This window comes from Orbicella franksi, chromosome 13, assembly GCF_964199315.1.
Source record: "Orbicella franksi chromosome 13, jaOrbFran1.1, whole genome shotgun sequence".
NCBI lineage: Eukaryota > Metazoa > Cnidaria > Anthozoa > Scleractinia > Merulinidae > Orbicella > Orbicella franksi.
In genome coordinates, this window is record NC_138157.1 from 13,223,519 (window position 1) to 13,239,956 (window position 16,438).

Below are 16,438 nucleotides of genomic sequence, written 5' to 3' on the forward strand. Positions count from 1 at the left end.
CAATGTTTAGAATCGCCAAGGCCGGAATCAGCTTGTTACTTCTGTCATGTTTTCTTTGATGGAGTTACTTTTAAGAGGTGCTTTGACAAGTGAAAGTTGTTTTTTGAATTGAGTGTGATGAAAAAACTGTTGTATTCCTGGATTTCACAACTTGGCACGACGAAATTTTTCCAGCACGATATGATCCGATAGTAACTGTCAAATATTTCAATCAACAAATTCATTCAACTGAATAACAGGAATTTAATTTTAAGATTCACAAGAGATTCACGAGACAACAAGATGTCTCGTGGAGTGCACGTGATTTTATTACTTTCATGTAATCAGGGTTTACGCGGTGACTTAACAGTTAGCGTTCTGACCCCAGATCAAGCGGTCCTTGTTTGAGCCTTGGCCTGGGTCATTGCGTCGTGCTGTTTAACACGACGGTGTATTAACGCTTTATTTCATCGCCGAGCTGGATAAATAAGCGCAGCAACTCGACGAATTGTCTCTGGGTTACCTGCGATGGACTAGGATTCCGTCCAGATTAAAGGAATGAAACCTACAGGGTTAAGTGCCTGCCCAGCATTTATGGCCACTTAACTCCTCAAATCCACTGAAGTAGAACAATTACGCTTTAACACTGTTATTTATCTTATGACCGTCCATAGTATCACTTGGTTTTGGTAATATGCGCATCCAAGGAGTTGGAACTATAAGAGGTGACCACACATCTTTAGACATACACCTTGAACTGACAAGGATGAATGACTCCCAACCATCAGCATTGAGTGTACCAACGCCAACTACACCAGCTTCAGAAAAATCTACTGAACAAGTCACAGGACCAGCTATTGCAAAGTACCAACAAGATGTACCTTCCTTTGGAGACGAAACCGGTAAATGCATTTATATAACTGCGCGGGTCGTGTAGGAATTTGAGACGAAATACACCATGAGTCGGATACGAGCTCAAGGCAGAAGGGAGGAAAGGGGGAGAATACAGAGCTTCGAAGTGATAATAAAGGGGAAAAAATATTTAAAACAAACTACTTAGTTTTAGTAAGCCTGAGCTCATGTATACTCATAATATTCCACGAACCAATCTCTGACACCATTATTTGACATAAATTTACAAAGGTTCAGTGGCCGACCTAAAAGCGGCAGTAAAAGCATATTATTTGTTTGATCTCTGATGACCATTCCCATCACGATTTCCACCATCTAAGTCTACCAAAACTGATCGTGACAGTTGATTCAAACAACAAGGTATCAGTTGTATTTGATAAATTAAATTGCTGAAGCATATTTTAGTAATTGAATATTTTGCTGTTTCAATTATGTTCAGCTGAAGAATTTCTCAAGTCAGCCCTGGATTCCCATAACAAATTTCGTGCCATACACAACTCGCCGCCTCTAAAGCTCAACATGAATATGTCCAAGGAAGCTGAGGAGTTTGCAAAGAAGCTCTTTGAGAGGGGTACGAGGAACCAACCCATGGTTCATGAAGACCAGCTTGTCCTTCAGAGAGAACATGAAGGTGAAAACCTGGCCGCGGGAGGAGGCCGTTTGGGAGGGCTGACGGCATATGGTGCAGTTAAAAACTGGTGAGACATTCAACTTGCACAATGTATATCATAAAGAGAGAACGACAGTTTCGGACACTCGTAACTTGTGGGAACTAGGTATACCTAGATTAAGTAAAAGAAAGTCACTTGGGCTACTGAGAAACACTGTTACACGTCACATGAAGCATCAACCCTCGTTCCACTGTTGTCAGTTTGAATTTAGGTGGAGGTGTAAAGAAGCCCCTGGATCATGCCAGATGTGAAAAATATCAGTGTAATCAAGGAACACACGAGAGCAATACTGAACCACATCCCCCACGTAAGAAGTCAAATGAACCGTCAAAATTCTATAGGCCGCCCACCAGTCGTGTATGCCTTGGTATATGCGTGGCTCATGTGTCACAGGGGTTTTGCATCGAATACGCGTAGATTTTAACAAAGATGTTCTGTTAGAGGCTTTTAATCCAGGTTAAGGGTTAATGGTTTGAATTAAACCATGATTTATGTAAGTTTCTTTTGTGTTTCATGTTGACTTCGGGGGATTTTTAAAATTTTTTTTAAAGTTGTAACTAAGAGTGTATACTTGAAAAGGCAGTTGTAGCTTTTTTTCAGTGTTACGTTCATAGCGTCCATATTTCGATAGGCAATGTAAACATGGCAATTTGTCTGGTTACTGACAGAGGAAATAACAAATAAGCTAAAACAATTCCCCACCCTAGTATGATGTAAATTCGATCTGAACATACATTTTAGACCTCAACCTTTTAACGTTGGATGTCGAAAGATGGTTACTTGCATGAAACATAAACTCGTCTGACAACCCCTCTAAAGCAAACGATTGTTAACTTTTCGGCTTTTAACACTTTTATAGGTATAACGAGGTTTGCGCTTATAGCTGGGGGATAGGAGGCTATGAGCCGCAGACAGCTCATTTCATGCAAGTCATCTGGAAGGGTAGCACAGAGCTCGGAATTGGCAAGGCGGAAGGAAAGAAAAACGGCCGTCGTTACACTTATATTGTGGCGCGTTACAGGCCAGCGATTTCTTTCGACACTTTGAATAACGTGTTTGAGGGAAAGTTTAATCCATCTTATTGTGGACATAAACCCGCGTCTTCATTATCAGACTCAGATCAAAACAAACCTACCTTAAAAGTAAGGAGAAATCCTACTAAGAAATTGTCAAAACAGCCCAGTTTTTCCCCAAATGGGCCTTCGAAGTTTCGACCACTGTTAGGACAAACGTTAACAAAGCAACCCATCGGGAGGCTCAGTGGGAAGGAAATGAGAAACCCGGCGAACAACACTAGGTCCAAAGATGCCAAATATGGAAAAGCCAATGTGAAGACAACACATAGATATCCTCACGGACAAGGTTATCGAAACGATAAACTAAGCTATTATGCTGGAAACTCCTGGGGTGCTAATCAAGAGTCCCGAATGCCCACACCATCGTCAGATTATTACCCGAAGCAAGCCGAAGTTTTAGAAGAGTTTGTTGAGGGAGACGACCCGGCTGAAAAAGCAAACTATGAACAGGCTGCAAATACCGATGAATATGATGAAAATGGAGAGAACGGAGGGTTTACGCAAACTCTTATTCCGCTGATGAACAGTGAGGATGCAGAAATCGACGACGACTAATCCGAAGACGAGTTAGCAACGAAAAGTCATGTAATAAAACATACAATTTGAAATATGTTATCTTAAAAATTTTCAGAATTGGTGGCGCAAGAACTCAATGCAGGTTTACAGAGTTTTATTCTTTCTGCGAGAAAATAAGATTCAGCCTGTTTTGAACCATCATCTCAACTTGCCCCAAACTTCGAAGAAGCCGAAAAATTACGGATATACCATTAAACGATCAGATGACAACATTTCGTTTCGCAGTTTTTTTCTCTGTTCTCCACTTATGATGGTTTGCAGAAGTAACGTAAAATGTCTTAGAGGTTGATTACACAAGAGGAATTTTGTTAAAATTACAACAATTAAATTATGCTTCAGTTGTTCTGTCTGACGAATTGCGTTTTTGAATATGTAATAAACAAATTGGGCATGAACTGTTAAGAGCCTGATATCATTTTATTCCCTGGTTTTCAATAACATATCGCCCACTCGGTCGAAGACTGGTACGTTCGCGATATTAAAAACTCGTGAATAAACATGTATGAAAGGGGTGAAAGGTTTTTAACATTAAATAACCTATATTTACCGACTAAAAGTTGACTGGGGGGAGAACAATCGTCATTATCCCGGGTGAAACCTCAGGTGTATTGTATGGGCGTTCAGTTCCTTCACTGTATATGTAAACGTACCAGTGAGAAGCTGGTCAAGCTGAGCTTAGGACTTAACACGTGCTGTGTGTTATTCTCCCATTACATGACTGAATACTGCGAAAATCACGTTTTTGTGGGATATGTTATAAGCATGGCTAGTCAACTACAAATACTTGTAAATGGCATAAATGATTCAGCTCGGTCCATATTACTGGAGTTCCCATGGCCGAGTCAACTGAGCGAAAGTGGATAAAAATTGGAATAAATTTCATTTAAATTCCATGATAAATACTTATAACCTGACAGCGGCCGAAATGTATTTGCAGTGATCGTTCTTGTGGTCCGATAAAGACTCTTGTTGACGGACGTTTCCTCCCGGAGGGGGGTACTCCCTTATATGGGTTATGTAGGTATGTGTGGTCCCAAAGGGCAGGATTTTTCAGCCGTTTTGGTCATGAATAGGGTATCGATTTGGCCATTTTGTTCTTTAATAGGGTATGGTTTTTGTGCTCTAGTCTTGAATTGGGTATGTTTTTTAGAAGAAGCTACTTTTTCATCATTATCGATAAGACCGTAAACAAAAGCCCTTAAAAATTATGTTTAAGGCAACTCTGTCAGTCGCAACAGTCATAAATAGGGTATCTAATTTTTGGTCTAGTCATAAATAGGGTAAGGAAAATCGCAGATTTTGGTCATAAATAGGGCGAGGGTTTTGGGAAGCGGGCTGCACACCCACACCAATATATTTTTCTAGGAGTTTCCACGACCTCACTGATAGTCACCTTTGTCAAAACGGCAGTCGTCAACTTACTTCTCAAGATGATCACATTGCAGATACTGTGAATTATAAACGGTTTATCATTCAAGCTAAACACCGCAAATATTTTTAAATTATTGGTTTTTTGTGTAAGTTTAAAGACGAGTAAAGAAGACGTCATCTGAATGCGAGGGTTCCCATGACCATTAGGACGGAGAAAAGGTGAAGTGACGGTCCATCGTCAGCATCAAGGCAAAAAGGCCAGCGCTTAGCAACGAAAACATAACTTTTACGAATTTTCCACGAGATGAAATCGTCAAGAAGCGAGATTAAGAAAAAAAAATGCTAGTCGACCGTGGAAACTAGCGCGCTGGATCTCTTCTTTAAGGTCATTCCGCTGAAATGGAACCTGCACTGAGATTTTTGTGAAACTTTGCCTATCGATTGTGTATATTATAGGAACTTAAATTTTGAAATAAAAACGAGGGGTCCCCATGTTCGTTTAGGAGCAAAAGCACCTTGTTTATATCCATATAAATCCTTATAATAACACCCTGATTGCAGTCACGATTGCTTGCTAAATTCACGTTTCCGACGATTGCTTCTTGTTCTACACTGAGAATTGGTTCTTATTTATTTTACACATAGAAATGTATTACTCAATTCAAAACAACAGGAAAAAATGAGAGGTCACCATACTCGTTTGCGAGAAAATGACGATTTACCTCTATGGCGAGGTCCAGCTGTAAAGAAAAAGCCGCCATTTTTTAATGAGCGCGCGCTAATCACGCGTGAAATAATACGCAGTAGGGATGCGCAATGCAATAATGGGGAATGACCTAAAACTCGGATAACGAATGGCTTTTTCTATAATAATGATACCAGTGATACGTGTAATCTCAGCTATTTCCCACAAAGCTTTAGCTCTAAGAGTTTGTACTTTTATGGTTTAGTTGTTAAACCAAAATAACAGGTGAACTTGAAGCTAAACTCGACGGAAATTTTGCAGCTAAAATGAAACTGCCGCACGTCATGTTATTTGCGCACGGCCGTGCGTACATAGAGATTTTTACCATGGAATTAGGTACGGTGGGACAAGCGCGCGCGCGCTTTATTATAATATTATTTTAATTCAGACAAGTTACAGCTATGAATGAAGTCCATGTCTAATACGTATATTTTCCACGAAATAAGCCATTTGTTACGCTGGCGGGTATAGGAAGTTTTCTTCGAAATAAGTTAACTTAGAACAATCAGCAGGCTCAGATTTCTCAACTGGAACACCACTGTTGACGTTAAAGAGTAGAAGATCAGGGCACGAGTTTGTTAACTGAGGCGCAAACCCGTTCAGCGTCAAAGCTACCCTTTAACACATTTTCTTGATACCTCCCCATGAAGTTTCCCGCCGGTCTGTATCTGGCGACTATGTACGTACACTTCATGCCGTGTTTATTGCCCGTAGCTACTCCAATTCCAAGATCCGTGCTACCTTTCCATACCACTTGCGTAAAATGTCCTGTTCCAGCACTAAAACCGCCGTTCTTGAAATTGTATCCTGGTTTGCAGACCTCATAGTACCTTACGAAGTCAAAGCTGCAGTTCAGTGACCCACTTTTAAACAGGGATAAGTATATATAAGCGTGAGAGTATATCATAAGCATTATGCTTAGCTCTGTCACAGAGATTCTTCATCATTATTTGCCCATTCTCCTAGTGGAGGTAGGTCTATAGGATCTCTGCTTCCAAGCTACCTTGTCCTCTGCTGCCGATGCTGCCTCTGCTTAGGTTGCATTACTCCCGTTGATGCCCTAATTACACTTATTATGGGCATCAGACCACGAGGCAATAACCATCGAGAACAGTTGCAGCAACTCAGTTCACTATCGCTCATATAGATAACGAAAACAAGTAGTGTAGTTATTAAAAAAAAGGACAGTATAAAGAACGTTGTTTTTAATGATTTCAGCTATTACACTAATAAGAATAATGACAATAAATCTTACCAGTTTTTCACGGCCTCTCCCACGGTTTGGGTCTTGTCATCAGAGGAACAAGAAAAGGCAAGGTTTTCGCCATCATTGGTCTCTTTTGAGTGTTCGAGGCTTCCCTTCCGTGCGAGAATTTTGGCATAATCCTCAGCCTCCTTACACATTTCTCCGTTCAGTGTCATCTGGGGAACTTGGTGAATCTGTCGGAAAATGTTATGTGCCTCCAGACCTTTGAATTCCTGTTCTTCACTGGTTAATTCTGAAAAGAGAAATAATGAAAAAAATAATAATGTTTTCAGAAACGCAAAACTTCGGATTAATCGAACACCAAAGACAGTTGTATAAACGAGAAAAGTACATATTCTAGAGAGAATATTTGGAGCTAAATGTGGTAAGAGGTGCTTTGTCGTCCAGCACAAATTAATTTGACAAACGAATCAGGTTACGAATTGGATTGATTCCCTCATTGCAATTACTGCGCGCGTTGACTTTTTTTGGATTACTAAACAAAAGGCTTTCTCGAGAGCGATAGAATTAATGCAGCTGAGCCTCTAAGTATCCTATTAAAGCAATAGAACACTCTTTCTATGGGTTAACTGGCGCAACAGACCACACGGGATGTTGGGAGAACATGCACACAAGACTGAGATCTTGTAACTCACGAGCCGTTAAGCGAGTGATTTATAAGCTTTTCGCCCGGCACAAAATCCGCAGAGTAAAGCGACGTAAACATTTCGCACTAAGAATGTTCAAAGAAAGGAAAGAAAAAGGGTATCAGTGAAAGGCAGAAAGTGTATTAATTAATTCAAAAGTATTCTTACGGGGAAATGCAGGAGTTCGCTGGTAGATCGGTCATCATGAAAGTGATAGACTACGGAGAGTTTCCAATTCAAGTAATACAAGTGATTTAACGATACCTTTCCAAAGTTTTGCGAATGGAATAAAGGTTGGTAACAGAAACGCCGCTTCCGAAATTTATTCAGAATTTATTTAAACTTACTGATGTTGAAGGCTTTGAAGTCCGTGTTTCACTGTATTTTGCTAAATGAAAACCGTCTGCGTGAAAGCTGTAATTTTCGACATTTTTCGTTAAGATTTAAGAAACATTAAGACCACGGGAGTAAAAAAGTCTATCTAAGGTCTTAGGTCATTCTGAACTTGAACTACATGTAACTCCCGAAAGGCGTACTTACCTCTTTTTGCAAAAACGCATAGGACAAATAAAAGTACGACGACACGGAGCATGATCTGTAAAGAACAAAGATACAGTCCACGTACACGCAATCACGCAAACAGGTTCAATGAACTTTATAGAAATCCTAACGAGCGAAAAATCAACGTTTAGTTACACGAGCTTTGGACACGAGAACTTTTTACCATTAAGACTATCAACGTATTCGCATTTAAATAAACACATATAAATTGGTCTTCAACTGTCTTAATCATTCTGGTCAATCACAAATTACACAGGCAATCTAGCAAAGTAATCATGGAGCTAACGCGATGCGCAAGGAAACGATTGCGAGCAAAGAAGCAAGGCACGTGAAATCTAGCTCTGGTTTTACTTACTAATTTGACGAAAAAGTGGCGCGCTCTTTTAGACAAGTCGATCTTTTAATATAATGGTAAAACTCAATGTATAAATTTGTTTGTCGAAATTTCATTTTCTACTTACCATCTTTCAATCTGTTTCCTTATAGTTATTTTTCAACAGTGGTGATCAAAGAAATACTTAATTTACCAGAGGTCTCGGTTACTCCACACTTGCTGGTATCTGAAACAGAGCAGGTTGCAACAGTTTCGGCTGTGATAACCTGTTGTCAGGAACTACCTCTGCCTTCCTTTACAAATGACGAAGTGCCACTTCAAACCTCTGATATCTTGCAAGCGTTCTTTTGTAGTAACCAGATTGGAACCATCAATCAAATGTCGAAATACCACTCCCTAGAAAGTTACGTTTACGAAAGGACTTGCGCAGTTTGCATGAAACGTAGGTGCGCTTGTGCATAAGTTTCAGTTGCATATTTTCCTTTAACCAAGTAAGTAGCGTCGAAACCATCTTCTTCCTAAATTTTCATTATCATTCCAAAGCGATCTAGCCAAAATAAAATAACACAAGCAATATAAAAATTTTAGAGATCATTTTTGCGGAATTAAATTGAATGTAGGTAATATTCATACAGCAAAAAAAAAAACAAACAATAAAGCTAACTACTGCTACGTAACGTTTAAAACAACAACTACATGCAACAAGGTTAATCGAACATCGCATCGCGAACGTCGCAAAACATCCGCTCCGTGTATTAAAATCATCCTCCTATTCAGCCTATGTTTTTACTAAGCCTCAGTTAGTTAAGTAAAATATCTATTGTCTAACTGAAGTTAAATGTCTAAAACAGTATCTCACAGCCGTTATCCCGCTATAATAATTTTGCAATCAGACTCAAACTAATTTCTAAAGTCGATCTTAGCGTTTTGTTAGTAACCCAGAATAACTCATAAACTGTTTGAATAACGATAGTTAAAGCTTATCACAAAGATTTTTTCAATTCTTGTAGGCTTTAGCAAAACAAAAAATTTCTCTAGCTTGGATGGATCCCTGATCATTTCATTTCTTCTCATTGTTCGCAAGGGTTTTTGAGAAAACGGTGAATAAAAACACACGCATCAAAAACTGTGTTCGGGCCATTTTAATCGATTTTAGATAACAGTCCGTCACGATTTTACAATTTGCATTTTAGAATGTACCATGCCCAACAGAAGGCTGTTAAACCCTGAAAACCTCTGCATTTTCTTGGAGTATACCATGCTGTGGTTTTCGCGATGTTAAAATCATTTTGTTTCTTAGATAACCTCAGTGGTCTGTACATTTTAGCTAAAGAAAATTCCGCCGTCATCCTCTTAAAATATAACTGGCGGACTGATTAAGAACAATGACTGACTGAGAAGAATGATTGTTCTCATAAGAAAGAAACCCTGAAATGGCTTGAGAGGAACTAAAATACTTCAAACCAATTTTCATACTTTGATCCGGATTAATGACTGTCTAAAAGAACAGTAATTAGAAGGTAATGCACTTGAGTAATAGAATAAATAATAGACTTAAACTCGTGACTCAAGCAAAAAAATAAAGAAATCCCAAATGTCTTTGAATAAAAATATCAAATAGGAACTCAAAGCTTTATTTCACTAACCCGTTATTCGAATTAAGCATGGCAAAACGCAATATGTATATTTCATGGTCGCCTGGGTTCCGATATAAGATCCCGCCCACACTACGCTGGAGGAATTTGAAAACGAAGGTTTCACTCTGAAAACGCATGAAATGTTTTCCTTCCACACTACGCCGGAAAATATTGAAATTGCAACAATCCTGAACGTCCGTGTTTCTCCCACAAACATTCCAAGCCAGAAAATTTACTACACGTAATTCTTACACATCGGAAAAGATTTGAAAAAGGTCCTTTGTTTTGTAACAAATAACGGAGGTGAAAATATTCCTTGGACAGGTTATACCAGCTGAAGCGAATCTTGTGCTGTTTAAGATACCAGGATATGGGAGTGGTCGAGACCACTGGTAAATTGAGTAATTGTTAGATAACTTAAGCGATCGATCGAAACGATCAATGTTACAAGCATTTGCGAAAATCGACGGACTAGCTTTACGGACAAATACGTTAAAATGGTGAGTACATTCAATTTTAGAAATTTCTACCTGAATCATGTATGATTTTCTACTGTAACTAAATAATAATGAAATGAAATTAAGGTTGTATGGGAAAAACGTTCAATATGGTGAACAGAATCGATCACTTTTAGCCAGTTTCAATTGCCAATAGTTACGGGTTTACTGTGTTCACTTTCTTTCAGTCTCGTTGTAATGCTAAGAAATTGATTTAAGCATAATGCCGTGCTAGGGTGCCTGTTAGGTAGCCTAAGGCAATTTTATTTTGTTATCTTCGTTTCGTTTTTTTGAAATTCGACTCTCTATTGAGCCTTTGTTCTTTATAAGGTCATGATCCGTGTCGCAGTGGTTCTACTTGTCTTGTCGGCTTTTGCAAAAGAAGGTAAGTACGTACTGGTCGGTTACAACTTATTTCATGTTGATCATTTATCATACATTCTCGATCTGTGACCCCAGCGGTTCATTAAAATCTTGATGAGAGTATAATTTGCGTAATAGCTAATAAACAAAAAAATAAAGTCAACACAGAATTAACTGGTCCACACTGACTTTCAATTGCAAGGTAAGGCTGTACTACACCAAGGATCAATTAAAAAAAAAAAAAAAAAAAAAAAAACCAAGGATCAATAGACCATTTCTGCGTTCCTTGTGCCTCTGCTTCAAAACGAGTCTCCGTGAAAAAACATTTCTTATGAAAATGACTTTGAGTTACATGAAAATGAACCTGTAGGGGGAGAACACATTCTTTATACGAATGGTTTTGCACGTAGACTCTTTTTGACACAGAGGCAAAAGGCATCTCGGAAATAACCTATTGCATGAGTGTTAAAGTCCTAATACCGACTTCCATAATTTAACGTGTTGCATGGTAGAGAGAACGTTTTAATTCGCATCTTTAGATTTCAATGGGTCGTTAAGGGTGTCTAGCAGGTTAAAATGAATAAAGGACGATTTGCCCGTGACATGACTTGTTTCTATTTACTGAGCTTGTATTGGCGCCTGTTAAGATGTTTGTATTTCAACGAGCAGTCGCTGTTCGATCTTATTTCTTGAAATTTTTAGGTCACAATCCCTCAACATCCTTAACAAAATTAAATACAGAACGGAAAGCAAACTTCACTTGGCGTATCTTAAGAGGTCACTTCATTGGAAGAAAAAGTTGTCGTGTTGGTCAATTTTCGCGAGTGAACTAGCGGGTAATCGTCAGCCTTTGCCCTTTTTACACTTCCATCGATGATTAATCAACACAGGTTTATCTCTATTCAATTCAAACATTCAATTGAGTATTTTGAAGTTGTGAGAGTTTGTTTGCATGTTTGTAGTTCGGCGTTATAATGGGACGTAATCCTGTGTTTCTCTCGCCGTACAATTTTAAGCAAAAAAAAAAAGACAATTGCAGTAGAGTGTACCTCTTTGATCGCTGCTGTATTTAAGAGAAAATCTGTGGAATACACTTACCGAATTTCCTCCTTTCTGCTACTCAATTTACGGTAGAAAAATCTGATTTCGAGTGATTCGCAACGACGGATAGGAATTATCATTTTTGTAGGACAACTTCAAACTTTGCACGAAATCAGCGTCAAACCGGAAAAACAATTTTGGAGAACTTAAAGTGCACCTAACTCAAAAATTTTTTTCGCGAAAACGAATCTAGACTTTATTTGAAGCATTTGGGCGAAGAAATTTTTGAATTTGGTTGAATCCTCGATTTTCTATGCCCTTTCAAAGTCGCGCTTGAAGTGTTTCACGACCGCGTTTTAGGGAGTCTGGGGCGGCGGTTGCTGATGACGTCTACCCAGGAACCAAACACAGTAGCGCCTCAGTCAACTCTCTGTATTTGCTCGAGAAAATGGAACACCAAAACTAATCGTTCCGATGTGTTTTGTGACTAAAACGTCCAAGTTTTGTCTCAGAATCATTTACTTTTCGTCACTGGAGTCAGAGTTAAGTTTCGATTCGGAAGACTCCGAAATAAACTTCGATCGAGCACTGTGAACTCACTGCTGAGAGCTTTGAGAGCAATTTACAATATTTCAAGCGACGAAGGAGAAGACTTCTTTGCGGACGAGCTGCTTGGAATGGAAAGCTAGATACGATGTGGAGGAGCAGGCAAACGAAAAGCAGGAAAGAAAACTCAAGGACTGCTTTGGATGGTAATTTCGTCAACGAAACAAAATTCCCACGCATGTTTATAGCCCGTTTACATTTGTCCTTAACGAGAATGTATTTTTGTCAAGGTGTGATTGTTCTGTTCAATCCAGTTTGTGTTTTACTTTCAGTTGAATGCTTCATGTTTATAAGAGCGACGTACGTGTTGCAGTTTTCGAGTCTCGATGACCTCCAAAACATTGGCTTCGATCGATTGAAAATCGTATTGTTTGGACCTGTATTTTTGAAGCTGCGGGAAGCAAGGCGGAAGGAAACATTTCACACAATTACCGATTTCACATTGTCACACGTTTTAAGTCGTAACTCCAAATAGCCAATGTAAATTGCTCTCAAAGTTTGCAGTGAAATTCGTCGGATAAGCGAAAAGGATGGGTTCCCTAAGCGGTCCGCAGATAATGTTACTCGGTCATATTTTGGACGCTATTGCACAGAATCTTTGTCGCACTGCTGATTTCCAAACCTTCGAAAAACTCTGTGAGTCTAACAATTTTGTTATCATGTAATTCTAAAGGATTGATCTTCGACTTTCGTCTAAATCGAAAGAGAAATAAGTGTTGGTTAGCGGCGTTCAGTTGCGATCTATTTACATATCAGTATAACGCTTCTTGATGATGATCGGATCACACAACTTTGCCTGTTATGTTATAAATACTGCGGGATTGGAAGATATAGGTTGTCGTTAGTATTTCTAAAAATTGCTGGTTAGCTTTAAGCAGAAAATTTATGAAAATAGCGTTCGAAAGTCTGCGGAACAAATTCCAGTGAGAGTTCTTCAATGGTTCTCACAGATTCAGTTCGCTTGGTTCGGTTCGACAAAATCAACCATCGTTTACGTCTTTTTTGCACCATTAGCCGATCATCGTCAGTAAATTGTACAGTATATCTTTCTTTAAATCTGGAATATTGCTGCAACAGCCGATAGCACCTCTGGAAGGCGTTTCTGCGCACTTTTCGAATGTGTATTGCACCATCCTGAAGGAAATGAGAGGACGTGAGATATCCAACCTTCCTGGGTAGACGTCACAAGGGCCGCTGGACTCATTCTCCTCAAACTCGGTCGTGAAACAAAATGGCGGTGTTTTGGAGCTATTTTCGAGATTTCGTCGGGGCACAGAAAATCGAGGATTTAACGGAATCCAAAAATTTTTTCGCAGGACTATTTCAAATAACAAGTAGATTCGTTTTAGCGAAAAAAAGATTTTGGGCTTAGGTGCACTTTAATCGGTGAACTAGATGCAACTAACATAAAGTAATTCGAAATATATCTGTTCTTTAATACATCTTTCTCTGACATAAAAAATGATTGACTAAATTGATATAAAAATAAAAAGTACCTGCCTAATACGTAGCGAAGTACTTGGCTTTTATTCGTTCTGCTATAATAGTCACGGGGTTTCCGAGATCCTCACCCGGTAATTCTAAAAGAATTAAAGGAATGACATTAAAACTCGGTATGGCACGTCCAAAAATATTTCTCTTGAGGTCGGTAACATTAAACGATGAAGTCATATGACGTACAAATGACGACATCGTTTCCAAACAGACGCCACCCTGGATTTTATATTGTTATTAAATGTTATAAGACCGCTAAAACTGGCTCAAAAGTAGTCACAACCCAAAACGAAGGCTAAAACGATTCAAAATTACAGACTGTTTTATCATTTCAAACAATACCTACAGCGACGGTGACGTTTTTTTTTTTTTTTCCTGGGTTTTGGAGTAAGCCATCATTGTATAGGGGGAGGAGCAATGTTCAAATGGTTAGTGCGCTAGACTCAAACCGGGTGTATAAATGGGTACCGGCGAATTTAATGCTGGAGGTAACCCTGCGATGGACTAGCATCCCATCCAAGGGGAAGAAGAAATACTCCTAGTCGCTTCATGCTACCGAAATCGGGATGAATTCCGCCTGTACTGAGCTACTGGCCTGATGTAGATTCAACGTTTACAGCTTCATCTACAGTGGCAGTTCTTAAAGTGTGTATTTTCTTTTTACGAAATAGAAATCTTCTCTTGTACCAGATCATTGGGAGTTAATAAGCGAATATGAATGGAATAATAGTGTGGTGCATGAGTGCCACCATATCATGTGTATCCTCAGAAGTCTTCACGCAGTGGTTATCCAATTTACTGATGGTGTGTAAGAATTAATATTGGAAACTGTTTACTTTAAAAATACATATATTCTGTGGTAATCCGGGAACTAGTATCGAATTAATTTGTGAGTTTCTCAAACGATGCGTAATCATAACTAAAAACTGTTTTTTGATGGTTTCTTATTGTTTATGCTTGTTTGGCGAGTTTGCAAAAGTTTTTGAAAGGAAAGTCTGACGCGCACATGTAGCTCATTTGCATTGTGCAGCTCGTGCACTTTCAAGTCCGAGTCGGTGTTTTCAATTGTCAACAAATCTTGACAAAGATTTCTTTCGTTATCTTTCGTGCCGAGATGCTGCAACAAATTTCACGAAGGCCAAAGGGCTACTAACATCATGTGTGTTTCTTCAACATAGTGAAATTTTACGGTTCGAAAACAAAATAGACAAGGAGTTTTGATAACTCGACCAACAAAATCGAAATCGTTATTCGAGTTGATTAAAGAAAGCGTCATCGTAACCGCCGATTATTTCTGCTGTATTCTCACATTTTCAGCTAAGCTTTTAATATGTTTTCAAACATTTATCAATATCTTAAACATATTTAAAAACTAAAGAGATATTGTATGAGTTCGATGTACGTTCTCACAAGAAAGTTCAGCGGAAGTCCAACTTGTCAGGTTTACTGACTGTACAAAACACGCATCGGCGGACGCTCTTTTTCATCAAAAACAGACAATTTATTGGATTTTAAACAAACAAAACTAAGCAGTATCTACAGACGTTAATTTATAGGGCCTTCATGAAACATCAAGCGCTGCTTACAATTCAGGCGAAACTCAAACTTGCAATTTTGTTTTACTTTTCGGTCGCGATAGACTCTGGAGAAATCTCCGCAAGCATGTGGTGAGAGGAGGGAAATTTCGACAGAAGCTCTGAAACTCTGCTATATCCAAATATATCCAACTAGTTTTTCACTGTGTTATGGAAAAGCTGTTAACTTCAAGATATGTGAAATTTAGAATGGAGTAAAGTGGAGTTCTTGCAAAAGAAGCAGCGGAGCACAACTTGGTTAGTGATATAAAGCGGAATATACCTAATTTCGACACTGTCTTACTTCACCCAAATTGGAGCAGCTTACGAAGAAAATACTTAAGCAAAATTCCAACAGACATTAACGTATTGAGCTGTGGACCAAAAACATAAAAAATTTATGGAATTTAAGACGCCTTTTCTTCCGCGCTACATCCACAAAAATCCTCGCAGCATGTACGTTCGTGTGCTGCAAGCGATGGCGCAATTTGTTCTAAAAATAGTCCCATATCATAGGGACAGCCCCAATACTAGAAATGGCGCATACTTACTGTCTCCGTCCCCAATTATGGCTCCTGACCTGACTGAATACTTACCGATAAATCAGCAAACCAAGAGGGAGGGAGTAGAGGGAGAACGTCAAGTCAAAACAACGTCAAAATTGATTTAAAAAAGTAACTTCCTTTACTGATTTTCTTTTCTTCCCCCCCCCCCCCAAAAAAAAAGAACAAAGAAAAAAGGTCTGTTGTTACAAATATTTCTCCTTTTCTACTCTTGTGCGACCGAAATTTTCCTCGAACAGGGACGTTCAAGAGAAATATGTTTTTTTGTTTCCCGAAGGCCTTTAATTCTACCTAAAGGAACGACGTCTGTTGCAAACGTTCACATAATATGCTAAATTGAGTACGTTTATCTAAATCTAAATTGCACTAATAGGGACTATTTAAGAAGTAGAAGACATGTACTGTGTTTCTATCGCGTTATTGAAACACAATTTTAAACTAATCAGGCCGTTTATTTTCTTTGGGCCATTTCTAAAGCTTCTCAAACTGCTGATAGTTTGCACATTGTAACTTGAATGCTGTTTTGGTAAGAAAGGATTGAAACC

At 38.8% G+C, this 16,438-nt stretch overlaps 2 protein-coding genes across 2 annotated transcripts; one reads left to right on the forward strand and one right to left on the reverse strand.

Moving 5' to 3' along the window:
• Window positions 1-341: 341 nt before the first annotated feature.
• LOC145466822 (uncharacterized) lies at window positions 342-4,692 on the forward strand. Its single transcript, XM_081450532.1, has 3 exons — window positions 342-881; window positions 1,331-1,589; window positions 2,422-4,692. Exons 1-3 carry the CDS (start codon window positions 674-676, stop codon window positions 3,191-3,193), a joined length of 1,239 nt encoding a protein of 412 aa, XP_081306658.1. The 5' UTR covers window positions 342-673; the 3' UTR covers window positions 3,194-4,692.
• A 566-nt stretch (window positions 4,693-5,258) lies between these two features.
• On the reverse strand, window positions 5,259-7,914 carry LOC145466816 (Golgi-associated plant pathogenesis-related protein 1-like). The gene is made up of 3 exons (XM_081450527.1): window positions 7,764-7,914; window positions 6,586-6,829; window positions 5,259-6,160 (listed from the first exon to the last, which is right to left on the reverse strand). Exons 1-3 carry the CDS (start codon window positions 7,813-7,815, stop codon window positions 5,893-5,895), a joined length of 564 nt encoding a protein of 187 aa, XP_081306653.1. The 5' UTR covers window positions 7,816-7,914; the 3' UTR covers window positions 5,259-5,892.
• Window positions 7,915-16,438: the final 8,524 nt, after the last annotated feature.

What these genes read in the sequence shown, in the direction of transcription:
- LOC145466822 (XM_081450532.1), top strand. Translation starts at nt 674, where the DNA reads ATGCGCATCCAAGGAGTTGGAACTATAAGAGGTGACCACACATCTTTA. An exon ending in TTCCTTTGGAGACGAAACCG is followed by an intron (nt 882 to 1,330) that starts GTAAATGCATTT and finishes AATTATGTTCAG; the next exon opens with CTGAAGAATTTCTCAAGTCA. An exon ending in TATGGTGCAGTTAAAAACTG is followed by an intron (nt 1,590 to 2,421) that starts GTGAGACATTCA and finishes ACACTTTTATAG; the next exon opens with GTATAACGAGGTTTGCGCTT.
- LOC145466816 (XM_081450527.1), bottom strand. Translation starts at nt 7,815, where the DNA reads ATGCTCCGTGTCGTCGTACTTTTATTTGTCCTATGCGTTTTTGCAAAA. An exon ending in ATGCGTTTTTGCAAAAAGAG is followed by an intron (nt 6,830 to 7,763) that starts GTAAGTACGCCT and finishes TTCTCTTTTCAG; the next exon opens with AATTAACCAGTGAAGAACAG. An exon ending in GGAGAGGCCGTGAAAAACTG is followed by an intron (nt 6,161 to 6,585) that starts GTAAGATTTATT and finishes TGACTTCGTAAG; the next exon opens with GTACTATGAGGTCTGCAAAC.